The 20,632-nt window shown below is 36.0% G+C and overlaps 1 protein-coding gene across 5 annotated transcripts in view; it reads left to right on the top strand.

Moving 5' to 3' along the window:
* The window catches only part of LOC111064485 (ubiquitin carboxyl-terminal hydrolase 32), a 236,805-nt gene that overhangs the window by 159,125 nt on the left and 57,048 nt on the right, over positions 1 to 20,632 (top strand). For all 5 annotated transcript variants that reach the window (XM_039443337.1, XM_039443336.1, XM_039443335.1 and 2 more), the window contains 2 exons: positions 6,676 to 6,883; positions 17,430 to 17,621. In XM_039443337.1, coding sequence (XP_039299271.1) covers positions 6,676 to 6,883; positions 17,430 to 17,621 — 400 coding nt within the window. The remainder of the gene's footprint in view (positions 1 to 6,675; positions 6,884 to 17,429; positions 17,622 to 20,632) is intronic.

Here is a 20,632-nt window from a genome sequence, read left to right as displayed (position 1 = left end):
ACAGCTCAAATTCTGAACCCACGATACAAGAGTGGTACTTTCTGATCGTCAGTTCTGCAAACACTGGAACTGCAGGCAACAGACGGCCGATTCCCGTGTAGCTCGCTTGTGCTCAATTTTATAGATGAGAAACCGTCTAAAGTGGCTACACTGAAATAAATCCAATATACAGCGAGAACATTCAAACAGAAGTCACGTTAACACTGTATTTAGAGAGAAATAAAGATTAATAATAAATTTATACTGAAAATTGAGTAAAGAAAAACATTCTAACTTAATAGAAAGAATATTGTCTAAAATTCACATCGTGTACGTTCTGTGTACAGTAAATTGTTCCAGTTCCAATCGTAAATTGTTCCATCACGTGACTAGTGCAAAATGTTCCCATGGAACGCCATTTCAAAATCGTTGGTTCAAGCTTTTGGCGCGCACTTATAAAGATGATTTACACCAAAATGTGTAGTTTACTAGCTGCATGAATGAAGAAAGGCTTTTTTACAAACTCACCGTCTAGAAAAGTGTGCATTTCTTTCATTCCATTACTCTCAAATTTTCTATACAGAAAAGTTCATTTAACGAATTGTTATCAAACATAATTTTGTTGGTTATGTATTCTATGTCTATATTATGAAACACAAGCTATCAGCGCATGCGCATAGAAGCAAGCAGACTACACAATTCAATCGACTTATGAGAGCTCGGATAGTTGGAACTGTAACAATTTACCACGCTTCGACTGTGGGGCAGGAACTTGGAACTGGAACTGGTTTCTGGTACAGAATCTGTCAAAATTCTTCCCATGGGACGCGGAACTTTTTACCTGGTGAAATGTGAATCGGACAATTTACCACATTCTATGTACACAGAACGGGCCCATTAAGACACTATTTTCATTTGCTGAATGATATATTAATTTCGTCTGCGTATTTAATAATATAAAATTCGTGCTCTACTTTTCATACAACGTCTATTTATATGCATAACTAAATTTCAACTAACTAACCAACCTATTAAACTCATTAAAATGGCGTTCTACTCTACAAGTCTTATAAAGTAACCCTAAAGTGTTGTTGTTTCACTTCTATATGTTTGGCAACAAATCCAATTATTATTATTATTATTATTATTATTATTATTATTATTATTTTTCATCCACTGACCTCCTATAAAAGGGGTATTTGGACTTGTCAATGTCGTAAGTCAATAAAATACAGAACATAAATACATAAATGATAAGTCAATATATTTTCTTTTCTCTCCAAACCTTATCTCGACGCTCGTGGTTTAGAACATAAATAGGCACATGAAAAGTCAATACATTTTTTTCTATTCTCTCTAAACCCCATTTCGACACTCGTAGTACTCTCTGAACTCTTCATTTGAGTACGCGCATATGGACAGCAGCTCCTTCTTTAATTGTTCTCTGAATTTTGTACCAGTCATTTCTTTATATGAGCTGGTAATAAATTATACAACCGAATACCCGAACTCCTAACACCTCGCTCATACATGGTTGTCTGGTGTGTGTCGTCTCTTAGGTTGTTCCTATATCTTGTTGGGTATTGATGGAATGTTCCGCCTGTATTAAATTCATGTATATTTTTCTTAATGAAGCAGATTGTTTCGAAAATATATAGGCTTGGGAATGGGAGAATTTGAAGTTTTTTGAAAAGGGGGCGACAACTTGTTCGAATTGATTCTCCCATCATCACTCTCAATGCCCACTTCTGCATTCTGAACACCTCAACTACGCAGCTTGAATTTCCCCAAAAAATGATGCCGTAGGTCAGGTGTGAGTGAAACAGTGCGAAATAAACACTTCTAAGAGCCCTGGAGTCCAATATAGCTTTCAAATTTCTCAGTACGAAAATTGCTGATTTCAGTTTGTTTTTGAGGTATTCTTGGTGAGGTCTCCAAGAAAGGTCAGAGTCAATCACCACTCCAAGAACTTTTATATCGTTCACGGATTCTATTTTATAGTCTCTGATACTTAAATTATTTTCTCTGGTAGTTCGGAATGGAATTTCTTTAGTTTTGTTGGTATTTAACAACAACATGTTAGCAGATAGCCATTTTTCTAAATTAATAAGGGCAGTCTTACTCTCCAATTCCACATTGGACTGACTGCTGCTTTTCAGTAGAATACTCACATCGTCAGCATATAATACACTTTTAGCTGGTTCAAGGTATGATGGCAAGTCATTAATATATATAATAAAAAGCAGGGGACCCAGTACTGACCCCTGGGGAACCCCGCTTCTCGTCTTCATCCATTCTGAATGGTACTCATGGGTATGAGAGTCAATGACTACCTGCTGATACCTCTCGTTGAGGTAGGAAAAAAACCATCCGAACACGGCGCCATCGAATCCATACAATTGCAGCTTTTTTAACATGATCTCTACATTGATAAGGTCGAACGCCTTTGAGAGATCGGCCATCAAACCATTCACTTTGGATTTTTTATCAACAGATGATAATGCCTCATCTACAAAAGAGAAGAGAGCATCATTTGTGGAGTAGCCTGGCCGGAATCCAAATTGGTTAGAGGACAGTAAGTCTATTTGTTTGAAGTATTTTCTTAATCGTCTCAGCACGGCATATTCAAAGATTTTTAGAAATATCGGAGTATTAGCGATAGGTCTATGGTTTTCAGGAAGCTCTTGATTGCCTTTTGTAAACAGGAATTATTTTCGATAATTTCAGTTTAGATGGTACGTAACCCGCTTTCATGGAGCTATTGAATATAAATGTTAGTGGCTTGAGGATATGTTCTGCTGATTTTTTAACTAAGTAATTGATAAGTTGTAACAGTCGTAGGATTTCTTGTTTTTTAGTGATTTGATTATTCCTCTAAGTTCTTCACAGCTCAATGTATCGAAATCTGTAAACTTTGTATTTCTTTGGTTACCGGCAATTCAAATACTGATAGAAAATCATCCATGCCATTCTTTTCTAAGTGTGCATTCTGAATTTTAAGTGGTGTGTTTATGAAATAATTATTCAGGATATTGGCAGCTTCTCTTCCGGTTTTGATATTTCCTGTTTCATCAGCAATGCAAGTCTCTGAAGTTGAATTATTGTTCTTTGACGACTCGAATTTTACTAATTTCCAGATGGCTCTAGCTTGATTTGAGGATTTATTTATGAAGGCAGTGGCGGCCATTTTCTTTGCTGCTTTCAAAACTTTTCTGTATATGTTTCTGTAAATTTTGAAATAAGTTTCTAAGCTAACACATCTAAGTCCTGTTGTTGTGGTATTTTACATTTCAAAAATCAATTTTTTCACTTTCAGATTCAGTCTGTCAATGATTTTTGTCCATCTTCCCCTGTCCTCCCCTTCGGTCAGCCACAAATCTCCAACTCGTTGCGACAATTCATTTCACTACCGGAGAGCTTGAGGTCCCCTTCATCTGGTCCTGTCCCGTGATATCCATTCCGTGCATGTCTTCGCCCATCTGTCAGCTTCCACCCTTACCACGTGACCAGCCCATCTCCACTTGATTAGATGAGCTTCCCGCTGCAGATACTTCACATAAATCATTCTCAGAATGTCCGTGTTTCTCACTCTCTGTTGCAGTCGCAATCCGATTATACTTCTTAACATTTTTGTCTGATTTGTCTGTAATCTTCTGACAAGTTCAGCTGCCATTGTCTAAGTTTGAGCACCGTACAATAGCAATGTATATACACTTTCAATTCATTCGAGAAATTTCCTTTCAATATTTCTCTTATGATCCAATACTTATTCCCTTTCTTATTCGGTTCTCGAAAGATAGCAGTTGACCCAGGTACTAAATACATATTCATCCAAATAGCCTATCGTCCCAGAAGTGACTTCAATCCTCTCCTCACTGGATTTGGTTATAACTCTTGTCTTGTTTGCATTCAGATTCAAACCAATTCGTTAACATTGAAAACTTATTCCAAACAGAAATTAATTAGTGTGATTGGGCACCCCTGTTTTAAATCTCTTCTCCTATTGATGTTCCTTTTCACTTAAGCTCGGTAGAGACATCACCATTTTTGTACAAATCTCTCAATATCTCTAGAGAGACAGTCTCTATGCCCGATTCTTTCAACGCCCTTCACTAAGATATGGAAACGGCAGTTTTCTTGTTTCTCGAACCTCTTTGATTAGATCTTCTTTTAATTCCAATGTGTTCGAACCGTGAACTTTCTTGTAGTGCATGTTCATTTTTCAAGATAATATTTCGAACAACTAGTGAGTTCATTTTAACAACCACTGGTGATTTATACTTTTTCCTATTTGTCTTCCAAATGTCACTGATATAGCTCTCATCTATTTTCGGTTCGAGGTATTTGAATATTTTCATTATCTCCTCATTCATTTCGAAAAAAGGGTTTTCCCTGAACTCCGAAAAATATTACGTTGTATCTCATCTCTTTTCCAGCATTAGACTGATCGGTTTTCAAACATCCCTGATTTATAGCTTGAATTTTGAAGAATTTCCGTTTTTATAGTCTGTATTTCCTTTCCAAAAAATATGTTGATAGCATCCACCTCGTCTTTTGATTTACTCAATGAAAATAAAAATTTGTGAAATAAATCATCCCAGTATAAAAAGGCAAAGTACTGTGGTTTTTCACCAATTTTTGAACAATTATACATTTTCTCTGACAGTTGTGTTATAGTGAAGGAGTGAATCGGGAGATTTGGCAAACACTAATAGTCTATATTTTTTTTTGTGGTAGGAGAACGCTACCACTGCCATCTTGTAGGCTCTGCTTTACCATTCACGTTTTGGGAAGCAAAACATCCTCACGAAAAGTGTCTTCACTGTGTCAAAGTCAAGAGTCAGGACCATATTGAATAGAATAGAATAAAGTTTATTGCTTTAAGTATACACAATATACACTGGAAGACGTCAACCATAAATTAAGATCTAAACAAATAATCTTGTACATTCCTAAAATTCTATGCACTATAATACAAATTTTACTTTCAAGTACAATGTCAATAGTAGATTTAAACATATATTCAGAAATTAATGTTAAATATCCCTTCATCCATATTAAAATATTCAGGTATTGAATAAAGAGAATTTTTCGTTTGAAGCTTCTTTAATCTATTCTTGAAAGCATTTATTGTCATTGCTCTCACATTGAAGGGTAGCTTGTTGAATATTTTCAAAGAAATTAATTTTGAACTTTCTGAACTCTATTAAGTCGGGTATAGGGTACATCAATGTGTTGTCTATTTCTTGTATTATAGTGGTGAATATTTTCCCTACATATAAAAAATGTATACATTTACATTTCTTTAGTTACAGCCAACATGAAAACAAACAAGCTATAAACAGTCATTAATCCTTGATTGATGAACAATGGCTTGCAGTGCTCCAAGTAGTCAGCATCGGAAATAGTTCTTAGTGCCTTCTTTTGAAGCAGTAGAATTTTATGAGTATCAGGAAAACAGCCCCATAGAGAGAGACCATACGAAAAAGTACTTTGAAAGAAAGCAAAGTATGGCATCCCAAGGTAATCTTTAGGAACACATTCCTTCAATCTACGTAGGAGATACAAAACTCGGTTCAGCTTGGAACATACATAATCAATATGAGGGCCCCATGTTAGTCTTTGGTCAAGGTGTATACCAAGAATCTTCACACTCTTTACATTCCTCTCCACTTATCTCAAACCTAGGATCATTTCTTGTGTCTTTTCACTATTGAGGCGCAAGTTATTTGCCCTGAACCATAGGCTCACTTGTTCTTGACAAGTAGACATCTTTCCTCTCAGAGTGTCAATGTCAGAATCTGTCGAGAGCATGGATGTGTCTTCTGCATAGCAAACTATTCTTGAATCAGTGCTGCACCCTGCATCATTCACCTTCACAAGAAATAGCAATGGTCCCAATATTAAACCTTGTGGTACTCCCTGAGGTACATGGCAAGGCTTGGAAAATTCTTTATTGACATTGACAGTTTGTTTACGCTCACTCAAATACGACTCCATCAGCTTGAGGGACTTTCCATGCACGCCTAGATGATACAATTTTTTTAGATAAATTTCATGGCTTACAAAATCATATGCTTTACTTAAGTCATAGAACACTAGGCCTGCATAACTTTTAGAATTGAAACATTAGAATTAACTTATTTTTTGAGGACAAAAATTAATTATATTATTTAGTTACAGTGAATACTTCGTTCTATGTTAAAATATAAGAGAACTTACTAATTAGACCTTAATTAGATGTTAATCCTGACTACCAAAACATGTGTCTCAAATAAAATGGTGTATGATAATAAAATTACACATGGAAAATGGTGCTACCTGCCACACATCCAGATATTCATTTACCTGTTCTCTTGATCAGATTGCAGACCACACTGTGACTTAGACACTATGAAGTGACTTCTCGTGTATTCTCTGTGGAGTTTCTGGTGAATAATACATAAATGATAAGGCACTATAAGATGGTGGTATTTGCGTTCCCCTACCACAAAAACTATATAGACCAAGTGTTGCCAAATCGCCCGGTTCACTGCCGCATCCGTTATTAGAGGAAAGATTGTGAATTACCCAGGTTAACTTGCGCGTTAACATTTTGAAGGTCTCACAAATAAAACAATTCGAAGCTAGATTTTACTTGAAAAAGTGTTAGTAAAAATTTGCTAAATAGCCCATATATAAATTATTTATTTCCAGCGATGACAGTTTGGGCTACGAGTTTCCATTCGTATTGAAGGCTGTTAACAAAAATGGAACATCCTGTGCAAAGTGTCCTTGGTTCAATTTCTGCAGAGGCTGTAGAATCCAGTGCAGTGAAGAAGAGTTCGGTTCTGCTTGTTCCTACATTGCAATAGATTGGGATAGGACGGCTCTCCATCTGCGCTATCAAACCAACCTGGAAAAGGTAAGTAGATATCCAAGATGATGATAATTATTGATGGATGAGAAGACACTCACAGTAACTTATTTAATGAACCAGCTCTTCAAGAGCTCATTGACACCATTTTTAAACTGTCCAAAAGTCCTTATTTACTCACACAGCCGCCATTTTGTTTTTTTTACTTACTATTTTTTTCTCAACAATGGCTGAACATATACAAGTGAAACATGTATGACAATAAGACAGAGCTACAAAAAATTATGACAATTTTTCAAATTCATAAAACAAAATGGCGGATCTTATGAATTTTATATCTTGAATAACCAAACAACCGTTGATTCTACAAAAAAACTACAGAATTGATTTTTTTTAGTAACTTTATAATTGAAAATCGATTTATACCTTATTTATCAAGATTGAAGGAGCATTAAGTGAGATATGGCAGCTTTAGTGATAGCTGATCACTGAAAGTTTGTTGCAGTGCACACCAAGGCATGCTTATGAAGTCGAGGTTGGGAACACGCTGCATACAAGTTCAGGAGAATGTATTCTGCCAAGACAGAGCGCAGTTTCAATAATGACCTTCGTGTGAAATATTTATGCCATACAAGATAACTAACTGTACTTGGGCAAAGTAGACTATGAGTAAAGTGTGAAAACCAGTTTGTTTTGATGCTTGCTCCTAGACTGAGGACATTATCCTGCAATCCAAAGATGAGTTGTTTTGTAGGATTCAGTGGCTGACAGAGAACCAATCGGCACTGGTAGAGGAGGTTCAACGTCTTACTCTCGAGCTGCAGTCGGAAAGAGACTGCCAATGATTCATGCACCCTTGTGTGAGAATTTAGCTGTAGTTTCGAGTGGAATTTTAATGGATAAAAGCATTAATACAGAAACACCTACTGATTTTTTCAATAAATATGTTAATTTGGATGCAGTTAATGTGATTAATGGGGAACTAAAAGAGGATATTGCGAGTTTATCTGAGCGAATCGAATCAGGGGGTCTAAAAACCAGAATTCACCCTCAGTCCACAGTATCCCTGCTTGTCGTAGGAGGCGACTAAAAGGGACCCCAAGGCAACTCCAGAAGTTGCCTTGCCTTCTAACCCACGGGATCTGCCCCATCGGGGCAGTTTCGGAGGGGCAAAAAGAAAAACCCAAGAGACCAGAGATGGGTGAAACTCCAGGCACGAATGTAGGTCAAGAGGCTGAGTCGAGGGTTACCGGGTGCCCTAGAGGCAATTTGGCGACTCCTCCTTCAGCCGAAGGACCTACAAAAAAGCCAGGAGTGGAACTCACGTAGGTCACGAGTTTGTGGGTTGAAAGGCCAAAACCCACCACTACTCAAAGAAGGGCGGCCATTCAGGCAAAACTTCTTGGGAGAGGTGAAGCTTTTGACCCTGCAGAGTTTTGGAGGGGCAAAAACGAAAACCCAAGAGACCAGAGATGGGTGAAACTCCAGGCACGAATCAAGAGGCTGAGTCGAGGGTCGCCGGGTGCCGGGTGCCCTAGAGGCAATTTGGCGACTCCTCCTTCAGCCGAAGGACCTACAAAAAAGCCAGGAGTAGAACTCGTTGGTCACGAGCTTCAGGGTGGAGAGAGCAAACCTCACCACTGCTTAAAGAAGGACGGCCATTTAGGCAAAACATCTTGGGAGAGGTGAGGCTCTTGACCCTGCAAAGTTTCGGAGGGGCAAAAAGAAAAACCCAAGAGACCAGAGATGAAACTCCAGGCCCAAATGTGGGTCAAGAGGCTGAGCGTATAGCGTATGGTCTAGAGCTAATGTTCATCCACAGAAATGAAAATTTATTTAACCTTTTTCAAGGTTAAATAAATCTAATAACTTGTCTAATATTACAAACAATAAATCCAATTCTATTGATACTTCAGACTGTGGTGTTGAGGGCTACAATTTGAAGCCAGTTAGGATCAGGGTTTTCTCTGCTAGTCTGGGAGGACGGGTGGCAGATGGAATCGTGCCAAGGAGTCAACACAGTGTTTTTCATATAATGAAGCCGGGGGCCAAGTTTGATAGGGTGACAGAGGAGTGCAAGAGTATTTGTGCTGGAATGAATAAGGTGGACCTCATTGTTTTCATTGCGGGATCTAATGACGTAGCTTGCAACGAAGCAGATAGTTTTATTCGGTGTTTTAAGAGGAGACTGATTGTTATAACTTACATGAAGTGAAATAAATATGAAAACTCACACAGAAAAACGTTGAATTGTTCATCATCAGATTGTCGACGTGTCCGAAACTTGAGCCTAGAAAGACTTGGAAGTGGTAGTGGGTCGAAATGGGCCACCAAAATAGTTTTCAGTTCGTCAAACTTCAAGTCTGTGTACACTTTTGGGAAAATTGCTTCAAAGTTCCAAACAGAGTACCCATAGAACTAACAAATAATAGAACTTGTTTTTCATTCTTGAGCTCATTCATCTTGCAATAAGCCTCAAATTGTTCAATGTATGACGTGAATGATTCACTGTCTGGTTGGAAGACACGAAAAGATAGGTTTCTTGCCATTGTATGTAGATTGTAGAAACACGTTGTGAAATTCAGTTGAAGTAGAAAATTAATTCCTTTCAACTCGTCGCCAGTTTGTTATAACTTGCATGAGGTGAAATAAATATGAAAACTCTTGTATGTAATAAAAGCACGCATTTTTATTATTAACGAAATGATAAATTGGAAACAAGAATCGAATAATCCATTTTCTAGGATAGGCCTGAGAACAACCACTTCGTTGCCCAGCTGACTTATTAACAGTGCTGCCCCACTTCTTTGAGCCTTGGGCTGTACTATGGCTGATTATTGCTGAAGCCACAAGCTTCTAATCTTAATTCCCTCGAGGCTTCATAGAAAATTTGTAGGTGTTTTCCAGAAAGTCCCTGAACGCATGTATGTTAACTAGTCGAAGACCAGGAAGAATTGACTGCATCACCATTTCGTCATTTTCTGGAGCTCTTCTAGTCCGCTGATGCTAATTTCTGGGAAAAGTGATATTTCCTCACTTCTGAAATGAGTAAATCAATAAATCCATGTTTTAGTACAATAATAGCCACTAACGAGTTAGTGAGGAGCAATTCCAAAGCGAGCCGAGAAGTCTACGCTTAGCATCAACTGAGCGATCTCACAAAATGACACTCATTAAAAAAACCAACTGCTCTCTAAACTAGAGCATTATGGCAACTGACTACATGGGTGAAGAAAATTTAGGAACTGATCCTTTATTTGTTACAACATTTGTTTAAGCATGTGTTACTCCTCCCATCCCTTTACCTTCACAACCAACTAACCGTTGGTGAATTTTTCAAATAAGCAATAATTTTTCTCTTACGCACCCTATTCAGAATTTATTAATGAACTATCGTAATTTTGTGTTGTCCACATTAAATTTCACTTATGTAAGAGTTATTAAATGGGATCACATTATCAAACAACCATGCGCTTTGTAGAACTTGAACCCATGACTATTCCATGAAATTGATTGATTGATTTGATTGAGTACTTATGACTGATTGTGAAATTGTTTTAAAAATTAAAAGTTATTCGATGAGATTGCCAAGATAAGAAGGGTATATTTCTATCTCTCGAATTGGAGTATTGATTGATTGAGTACTTTATTTATGTAGATTACAATATATACTGGCTTATACACTTATATACAATAGCTTACAATACAGCATAATTATAGATGAATTTACATAATATAGACTAAGAAAATAATTATTGAACTGTATATGATATGAAAAAGCAATTTGTAATATAATAACTATAGATAATTATATTGTTATGCATCTACATAAATTGGCGGAGCTTTGGACATATCATTGTCCATTCTTCGGAAAGAATATAAAAATATCCTTCCCACTAACTCTCTACCAAAACGTTAATTTCATTGATTAAACTAAGGATTTATTTATGAATGGAAATATTGTAAAAGTTTTAATTAATATGAATATTTGAGAGAGAGAAAAAAAAACAGAAAATGATAAAGTAAAATTATTATATACGAAGATAAGATCAAATTATTGATTAATAAAATGGAGTAGGCTGAAAGTAGATCAGGGTAGTCAACTTTCAGTAATATACAGCCGTATGCAGTGGATAATTAAAATAACATGAGTTTATATGATATATGCAATTCATTCTATAAAAGGTTTATAGGTTTATATTGGTGGGATGGGTGAGGGATGATTGTCATGTGATCGTTCTAGGGCCGGACAGTTTCAGTCATTTGTTCCAAAAGATGTTTTTTTAAAGTCAGGATGAAGCTCGCTCGGCTCTCGATGGACCTGATAGAAACAGGAAGTGCATTCCATGCACGACAGGCACTGACTAAAAAGGATTTTGTGAAAATAGTGGTTTGATGGTTGGGTATCCTTAACGTACTTTCTCCGGTTCTAGTATGTGAAGCATCTGACCTCCTACCTTCATAAACAAATTTGATATCATCTTTGAAATAGTTCGGATTTCCATATTTCAAGATATCTCTAACAAGCTTGTCTATTCGAAAACGTCTTTGATCGGGAAGCTTCAATGTTGAACTGGCAATGTGGACAGGGGTGATATGTTCATGTCGTTGAAGAGAGTAGATGAAACGTATACAATAATTTTGGCAACGCTGTAGTTTATCATTCAGAGTGACTTGCATATCGTTGAGAACAGAATTACAATACATTAAATGTGGGAAGATAAGAGATTGAACCAATAACAATTTAATTTTTCTAGGGAGGATGTCGTGCAATTTCTTCAATGAATGCATTGCTGAAAATACCTTTTTACATTGTGTTTTGATGGGATTAAGCTTAAGGCCATTTTTCTTTGTCTATTCAACTATCGAATTGATATCCTGATTCATTATTCCAACTGTTTCATTAGTTTTTGTTATGGGACAGCTTAAATAAATTTGAAGATCATCTGCATAAGTATGGAAGCTGGAGAACTTGATAATGGAGGAAAGGTCATTAGCATACAAAGTGAATAGGAGAGGGCCTAAAATTGAACCTTGTGGTACTCCATGCATAACGTTTTTCCAAGTTGATTTTTTGTCACCGACAGATACACATTGTTTCCTACCTAATAGATAGGATTTGAACCAAGCTAACGAGTTGTGACTGAAACCAAGAATAGCCAACTTATTCAAAAGGACTGTATGATCAACAGTATAGAATGCTTTAGAAAAATCAAATAGGATGAGGATGGTGCATTTTCTTTGGTCCATAGCTAACCTTATATCATCAGTGACACGAAGCAGAGCTGTCTCAGTTGAATGGAATTTCCTAAAGCCTGATTGAAAGCTATGAAGCTTACTATTGTTGTTTAGAAATTTTACAACTTGAGCATGAATGAGTCTTTCTAGCACTTTGGACAATTGTCTAAAATCCTCAACTTTATTGGGTGATGGAACTTTATTTAGAGGGTGAACCAGAGCAAATTTCCAGTTTTCAGGGAAATTGCCTTCTTCAAGTGACTTGTTGAAAACGTATGTAATGGTTGGTAAAACCGCAAATAACATCTTCTTGATAAATTTAATAGGAATTTTGTCTACACCCATAGCATTACTATGAATACGTTGAATTGCTTTGAAAGTGTCTTCTTCTGAGATTGGATGGAAATGAAATTGATCAGTAATTAATAAATCTAAGTTTGTAACCGGCTCTTCAAGATCATCGATATGATTAGCAATGACAACTTCGTCGCGTTGGTTAAAGTGAGAAACGAAATGGTCATTTATATTGTTCAATTGTAAGTCAATTTGGGGATTCGATTTCTGTTTGCCAAGCCCGAATTCTTTTGTTCCCTGCCAAAGTGATTTGGAGTCTTGTCTATTGTTTGTCATGAACGAATTCAAGTACCTAATCTTTGAGCTCTGTAATTCCTGTTTAACTCTATTTCTAACGCTCCTACACTCTATCAAACTGTCCAAGTCAAATGTATTTTTTTAATTTTGTATGTGGTTTGTCTCTAAGTCGCATCATCTTAAGTATATCTTCAGTCATCCACGGTACTCGTCGTTTTCTATTAATCCTCCTTGTCACATAAGGTGCATGTTTGTCATACAAAGTCAAAGTCCAATTCTCGAAAGTCTTGACCATGTCATCAACTGAGGGTAGCGCTTCAATTTGATGCCATGGAGTCTGAGGCACATCAGTCAGGAAGGCGGCTTCATCAAAGTTTTTGAAGTCTCTATAAGTGATAATTTTCGGCTCTGGCTTAGGTATCTTATGGGAAAGTACACAGTAGATCAAATCATGTCCAGAAATAGCTGGGACTGGGATTTGGCCTGCTTGAACAACCTCGTTAGGATCACTAACAATGAGAAGGTCAATGAGTGTGTCAGATTCATTAGTATGATGAGTTGGATCGAGAGGTAAAATAGTCATGTTCAGGCATTGGAAAATTGTAGTCAGTTGAAAATAGTCAAAGTTAGGATTCGTCATGTTCAAGTCGGTGTTCATATCCCCCATAACTAGTATACGGTTATAACAAGGCATAAGAGAAAGCAAGGCACTTTCGAAATCTGTAAAATGACCTATTTTTGGTGGGCGATAACAGATACCAACGAGTAATTTATCAGAACTAGATAAGGATAATTCAAGTAGCATAAACTCTGGTCTGGAACAATACTCCTGTAGATGTGATTAAAACTCTTGTTTTGATACCATCTTTCACATAAACTGCTACACCCCCACAAGCTTTATTTAATCTATCATTTCGGAAGAGATTATATCCAGGTAATGCAACAAGATTTGATGGAATACTGGGCTTTAAAAATGATTCGGAAATTCCAATTATATTGAAGTCCTGAAAACGCAAGATTGCTTTGAGTTCATCGATGTGACAGCTAAGGGATTGGACGTTAAGGTGAGCAGCCTTGAAAAGTTTCTTGAAAGAGTGGAGCTCATTTGATAGAAACAAACCTGCGTCATTATTACTATTATTGAAATAAGCATACCTACTTGAGGGGAGCGAGCTGACATGTCAGTGAGAGACATCATGGAAGCAGCAGACCAGCCTTGAACCGACCTCAGAACGACACATGATGGGGAAAATGGGGATGAAACTGATAAAACTTAACCTAAATGAAAAAGTCTCTTGATTCGAGTGCATTCTGTATGCCTTGACAGTTCGGCTCCCTTCACTATTTAAAAACACTTGTTCAAAATTCACTAAACACAATAAGATGTAGATGTTGTGATCTGTGGAGTTCCGGTGATGAATAGTCCGAATAGTGAATGAGATGAAGATTGAGGAAGAACTGGTAGTGGAAGATCTAGTCCAAGTGGAGATAGAGTGAGTAGGTATCCAGTAGTGGAAGAATCGAGTCCAAGTGGAGGTAGAGCGAGAAGGAATCCATTAGTGGAAGATCGAGTCAGTGTGAAGATTGTGCGAGAAGGAATCCAGTAGTGGAAGATCGAGTCTAAGTGGAGACAGAGAGAGATGGAATCCGGTGGTGGAAAATCGAGTCCAAGTGGATATAGATTGAGATGGAATCCAGTAGTGGAAGATCGTGTTCAAGGTGGAGATAGAGCGAAATGGGATCCAGTAAAAACTGCAAAAGAGAAGAAAAAGCCAGCAGAAAAACGAAAAAATTTTGAAGAAAGTTATCAGTTGAGAAAAGATACATAATACATATTGACGCCGTTTAAATTTAATGGAGTTTGGCGCTGAGTAGTTAGTTTTGAATCTTCCCCGTCTACTGGCGCACTCTAGTGCATAATTTTTTAATTGTTCGTTTTTGTAGTTTTCAACCAGTCGGTTCGCATAGCTGCCTTTGTTGACAGGCCAGTTCGACTCGTTTGTTGATTTGAATTTTCTATCGGAAATTATTAATTGTAATTCCGTGTCTCCGTAGGGAGTAATAATTGATTTTAAAGTGCATGTGAGAATTTGAGTATTTTCTATATCGAAAGTAGTAGTGAATTAATACCTAGTAAAATTGAGAAGCAGAATTCCATACATGATTCAACAACTCTCTGCAGTGCCTGGCTACATCAGACATCATCAGAGGTCAAGTGATTCAATTACATTTCTCTATTCCTTAATTCTTTCCTTTTCCTTTTAACCACCCAAACCTATAGATAAAAATCACTCTGACTTACAGCATAGATCATCAGCCGGGGTAGGCCTAAGTTTTAATAATAGAGTTTTTCATTGCATCATGAATGGATTCATTAGTATTTTTCTGCCAGAATATATTGAATATTAAATAGATTAAAATTACTGTCCACTTAATCAGAAATTTGTATAACTAATACAACTGATAATGAATAATATTTGCATAAAATGGAAGAGGAATAGTATGATTTACTGTGAAAAAGAATCGAATATCAAATATGGATATTAATAGAAAGTAATCAGATAGAAAGAGAAATAGAGATAGAAAGAGAAATGAACATTTGAACATGCTGGATAGCTATTGGAAAAATCACGGGGAAAATAATGATAATAATAGGGAAGAAGAGAAGAGAAAGAAGGAATGTGCACAATTGAGAAGAACTTATGAAACTGAACTATAGAATGAGAACTAGAACATCGTATCGTGATCTTGAATTAATCAGGAAAGAAGAAGAAAAGAAAAAGAAAGAGAAGAAGAAGAAGAAGAAGAAGAAGTAGAAGAATAGAAAAGAATAATAATCATCATCGCAACAATCACAACAGTTATAATAAATGTAATAATCACAACAATATTCTAGTAATCATAATAACTATAAGATTAAGAAGAGAAATGAGAAAGAAAAATAAGAAGTAGAGGAGATGATTGAGAAAATGCTAGATTATTTAGATGAGTTTTAAATAGGATTGAATAGGATGTAATAGTATTAGAAGTATAATTAACTATTGGGAGTTGCAATAACGATAAAAGTAGTAAATTGAGTACTGTAATATTTTAGTGATGAATGTCTGAGATAACGTTTAATGAAACACAGCCCCTATATAAGCATATGAACAGACCACCCACCCTTCTGTTCTATTAATAATTCTTCACACATGGCTTCCATTGTTCGGGCTGTGACAATAGTTAGTAGATGAGATCATTATGTACACCTAATATAGAAGATATTACAACCTATAACGTATCACCTATATAACGAATGTTAATTATACAATTTATTTGAAATTCAGCATTTCGAAAATTATTAACTATGGAACTGATTTTGGTAAGAGATGTAGAGTTAGTAAGAATAGAGATAATAATTTTCTTAGTACCTTCTGTATAGCAGTTGATCCATAGAACGTAGTTTTGAGAATTAATATCAAGATAGATTATTAATGAGTATTAACAAATGTGAATCTCCCTAGTTTGAAATAATTGCCTATATATAATCACAAATAGCTGTGGAAAGATTCATTTATAGAACAGAAAGCCAGCTCATGAAAAATGCCAAGGTATATCTACTGTGAAATTTATTAATACGATTTTCCTATTATTGTAGTGAAGGGCACCTTAGTCATCGAATGCTGAAATGATTCAGTTTACCTTTAGATTTTGAAGGTCGGCCATCTTCTCGACTGTGTGGACCCTCTTGGATCCTCCCTCGCCGATACAGATCTTGATCCTCCCGTCAGATGACCAGACATTCCTATGCCCATGACGATCGGTCGCAGCGTTGAGGACGCTCCGTAGTCAGATCCTCGCGAATCGTGACGCCGGAACCCTTCAGCTTCCTCTTCGCGTCGAAGATCATCTTCCTGGTCCGGTAGCTGCAGAGTCGAACTATGATGGGTCGGTCCTTGGGTTTCGCTTGCCCTTGTTGAGGTGGTTGACGACTTCCTACACGATGAGAGCGGTTTACATCCGCCAGAGTCACGGGCAAGTTGAGCTTTTTGTTGAAGATATCAAGTGCCAGCAGGTTCGTATCTTCTTTGTCGCTTTCCGGGATGTCGAATATACGGATAGCTCTCTCTTGTGCTATGTCGAGTGAGTGTACGTGTCTCAGTTCGGCTCCGCATTCGAATACATAATTTATTTCGTAGGTTTATACAGTTCAATTCACCTCAAATTATACATCAATTTATTCAGTTTTTTGAGCTTCATTTCATTGTGAAATTATCTTTTCATTTACCTCACTCTCTTTTTATTTATCATCAAAAAACGTTCTTAGTTCTTCAGTATACCTGTTCGCCTGTGATCCACCTAACGGTACATCATGGTTAGACCTAGAGGCACGCCGAAAAATGGGGTCAACGCTCCGAAGCCAGGGAGTTCCCCAGCTATTTCTGAATCCTCATTGTCTGAGGAGGCCCTTCGCATAATGCGACTGCAAATTGAAGAGTCCGTTCAAGATGCTGTCACAATGGCAATGAAGAACATTCTTGAAGAAGTCCAGGCGCTGAAAGTTGAGAATCAACGGCTGCATGAAAAAATTCGGGAGCTCCAGGTGAATTGTCACCTTAAAGACACCTGAAATAGCAGTTTATCAAAAGTTGATAGCGCCTTATCTAGTGCTGTCTGTGTTTATTTCAAACAACTTTGAAAGAAATTGATGCTTGAACAATTAATTTTCAAATGAATCTGTATATTCCATTATTTGATGCTATTTCATTGTATTTTTTGTTTTCAGACGATTGAAAAACATCCTTCAGTTGCAACTACTCTAGCCCAGCAGAATGAGCCTATTAGTTTGGACTATTGCATGGAGGCATTTACCAAAGAAGAACTACTAACTGGCGATGAAAAGTATCATTGTCCAAGATGTAAAGAATTTCAGCTAGCAAAAAAGAAGTTGCAAATCTTCAGGTTACCACCTGTACTGGTGAGTATTATCGTTTGTCTTTGAGTTCTTTAAACATTCTTTATGAAGAAGATCTGTTGATTTCGAAAAAGTACAGTAGCACACCTATTATCCGAATATTTCTACATTCATGAAGCACGAAAACTTGTCAAAACATAAAACAACTTGTACCCTAACATATATGTGCAAAAAGGCAATGATTTACTGTGAATAATAAAATTATTTCATAACTGATAGGCCTAAACATTTTTTAGCCCAGTCAATAAAGGTTTTTTCGATCCGAAAATTAAATAAAAGCTGAATCTCTCACCATCGATAGAACCCTCCCAGAGGGTCATTCTCCCAAAATTCCCATGAAATCCATTACCTTGGAGCTTTCCCCCCCCCCTAGCCCACCCTCAAAGTTGAAAAATGCAGGTAATCACGGGAAATCAATTGTCTCAATAACCATTGATCGGGAAGAGTTCTCTTATATGTCATTCGATTTCTTACATTATGGACTACAATATTAGTTATATTCATTTTTTCAATAAATTGAACAGTTTTCTTGATAAAATAATATATATGTAAAAATTTAAGGGGTTTGCGATTTGATTTTTTTGTTTTCTTCGATCAACTTCGAAGAAAGTGATTTTCAAGAAAAATGAGCCAAATAATTAATGTAGCCACTCTCATTGCGAACCCATTGATGTATATTGTTATGTATTTGAGATTCGATTTGACGCCGTGGGAGGGGAAACTGAGGCGATACGGCGTCGCTGACTCTCTTCGCCATAATAAACAGTGAACAGGAAATCAATTATCTCTGTAACCCATTAATCGAAAAAAATCTATCATATGTCATTCGATTCGTTACATTATGGACTACAATACTAGTCGTATTCATTTCCTTGATAACATAATATATATGTAAAAATTTAGGGATAAAATATTTCAAAAAAAAGGGTACTGAGATTTTTATTTCTTTATATTTAAAAATTTAGGGGTTTTTTGATTTTTTTCTCCGATTAACTTCGAAGCAAGTAATTTTAAAGAAAAATGAGCCAAATAATTAATGTAGCCACTTTCATTGCAAATTCATTGATGTATATTGTTATTCATTTTAGATTAAATTTGACGCTGTGGAAGGGAAAACAGCCGACGCGGCTGACTCCCTTCACCATAGTAAACAGAATAGTACTGCTTTCTATATTGCATCTCATTTACTCTATGGCACTCGAAACAATTAATTTTGTCTATTGTTTTGACATGCGCTGAATCTAGATTTTCACTTTTCATTACTCTAAAAAAATATTATAATTTTCTTGATTTAACCACGCTGATGATAAAAATCAGGATTTCGTTGTCTGCTCACAGAATTTATTATATTAATTTGAAGTGTGCCTTCTCAATACGAGTCAGAGGTATCACAATTTGATAACTCTAGTTTCAGATATTGATGTTTTTCAATGAAGTTTGATGATATATTATGTGTTCGACTCCTTCATCTTATCCTTATTTTGTGAAAAATATTGATTCAAAATTTCATTTCATAGCTTTTTTGTGTTTTCTCTTGTTTAATTACTCTTTATAATTTGAACACTTGATAATGGAATGAATATCATCAGATCATGTGAACAAAGAAAATAAGAGGGTAGGCCTACCATTGATACTATATGATAACACTATACTCCTGATAAGTTGAAAATTTTCATGCTGAAAGTAGATTAATTTGTTGCTCATTCGGTTCAAATATCAACAAAAATGTTACCAAATATTACTAATATTATCTCATACAGTGAGAACAAATTATTCTGAAGCTTTCTATTCTCACTGAACATGAAGAGGCAATACCAAGCCAGATATTGCAGTTCCGTTCACAATCATTATTATCAGAGCATTCAAATTAATGATATGTAAATTCAACTATGGGATTATCCCCATCTAACAATTTTCCTATTTATCCTTATCGTGATTTAGAATAAAGTAGTTAATGTCTATAATCACAAAAATGAATGTACAGTACCTATAATAAATATTACAAATAATAAAATTTCTAGTAATAAAGCAACTTTTTCTAGGTACGAAAATTTCAAGGCTCTCAATGACTTTCTCTCTATCACAGGCAGAAATTCCAATGATTATCATAATAGTAATTAAATGAAAATTGTTTGTATTGTACATTGTTCGACGTAAGATAAACTACATCCTTAAGGTAATCTACTTATTTAGGATTATCATGTAGATGGATGAAAGCGAGACTGTTATAAGAGATTAGGTAGTCAAACTGAAATATGAAAATTATATACAATAAATATTTCTGATCAACTCAAATTAAAAATGATAGTATCAAGCCGAAATGAATTGAGCAACTGAATTCCAAAGTGACTATCCACTGTTCAAATTGCACTGTGATTTCCTTTTACTTCCAAATGGATTAAATTGCTTGACTCTTCAATATAACAATTATTGTAAAAACCCAATGGAATGTGAACGTCATCCAAATAGCATTTAAATTTGAATTTTCAGATCATGAAATTCATAAACTAATTCTTGAAAGAGAATAGTGATGAATTGCAAACAGTGCATGTAACATTGATACAAAGCGATACAATGAGAAACAGCATCGATTAATTTAATACGGACTTATCAAATTCATATTACCGTACCTTTAAAGCTTATAAAATGTAAAACCAACATTTTCAATGTTCTCCACTGGAGCAAAACATCGATAGAAAATAAAGAAGAGCCCATTATAACCACAAAATACTTCTACTAGAATTCACTTGAACGAACTCACTTCAACCCTTCAACGATCACAATGAACTAGAATGGTATACAATTGATAATCTGTACATTTTTCAAATAACTTCACCCAACATAATCTGTGAATGCCAAGTCATAAGAAATAATGTTCAATACTTCAATGAATTTAATTTGAATGCTTCAATATATAAATAGAAATTGATCTATTCTTTTGGTGCCCGAATCAAAATCAATATCAATCACCATTAATCGACATCAAGAAAAGCTTCTGCCAACCTTGTAAATCC

The sequence above is a fragment of the Nilaparvata lugens genome, chromosome X (genome assembly GCF_014356525.2).
Source record: "Nilaparvata lugens isolate BPH chromosome X, ASM1435652v1, whole genome shotgun sequence".
Taxonomy (NCBI): Eukaryota; Metazoa; Arthropoda; class Insecta; order Hemiptera; family Delphacidae; genus Nilaparvata; species Nilaparvata lugens.
This window is presented reverse-complemented; position numbering and strand designations above follow the sequence as displayed.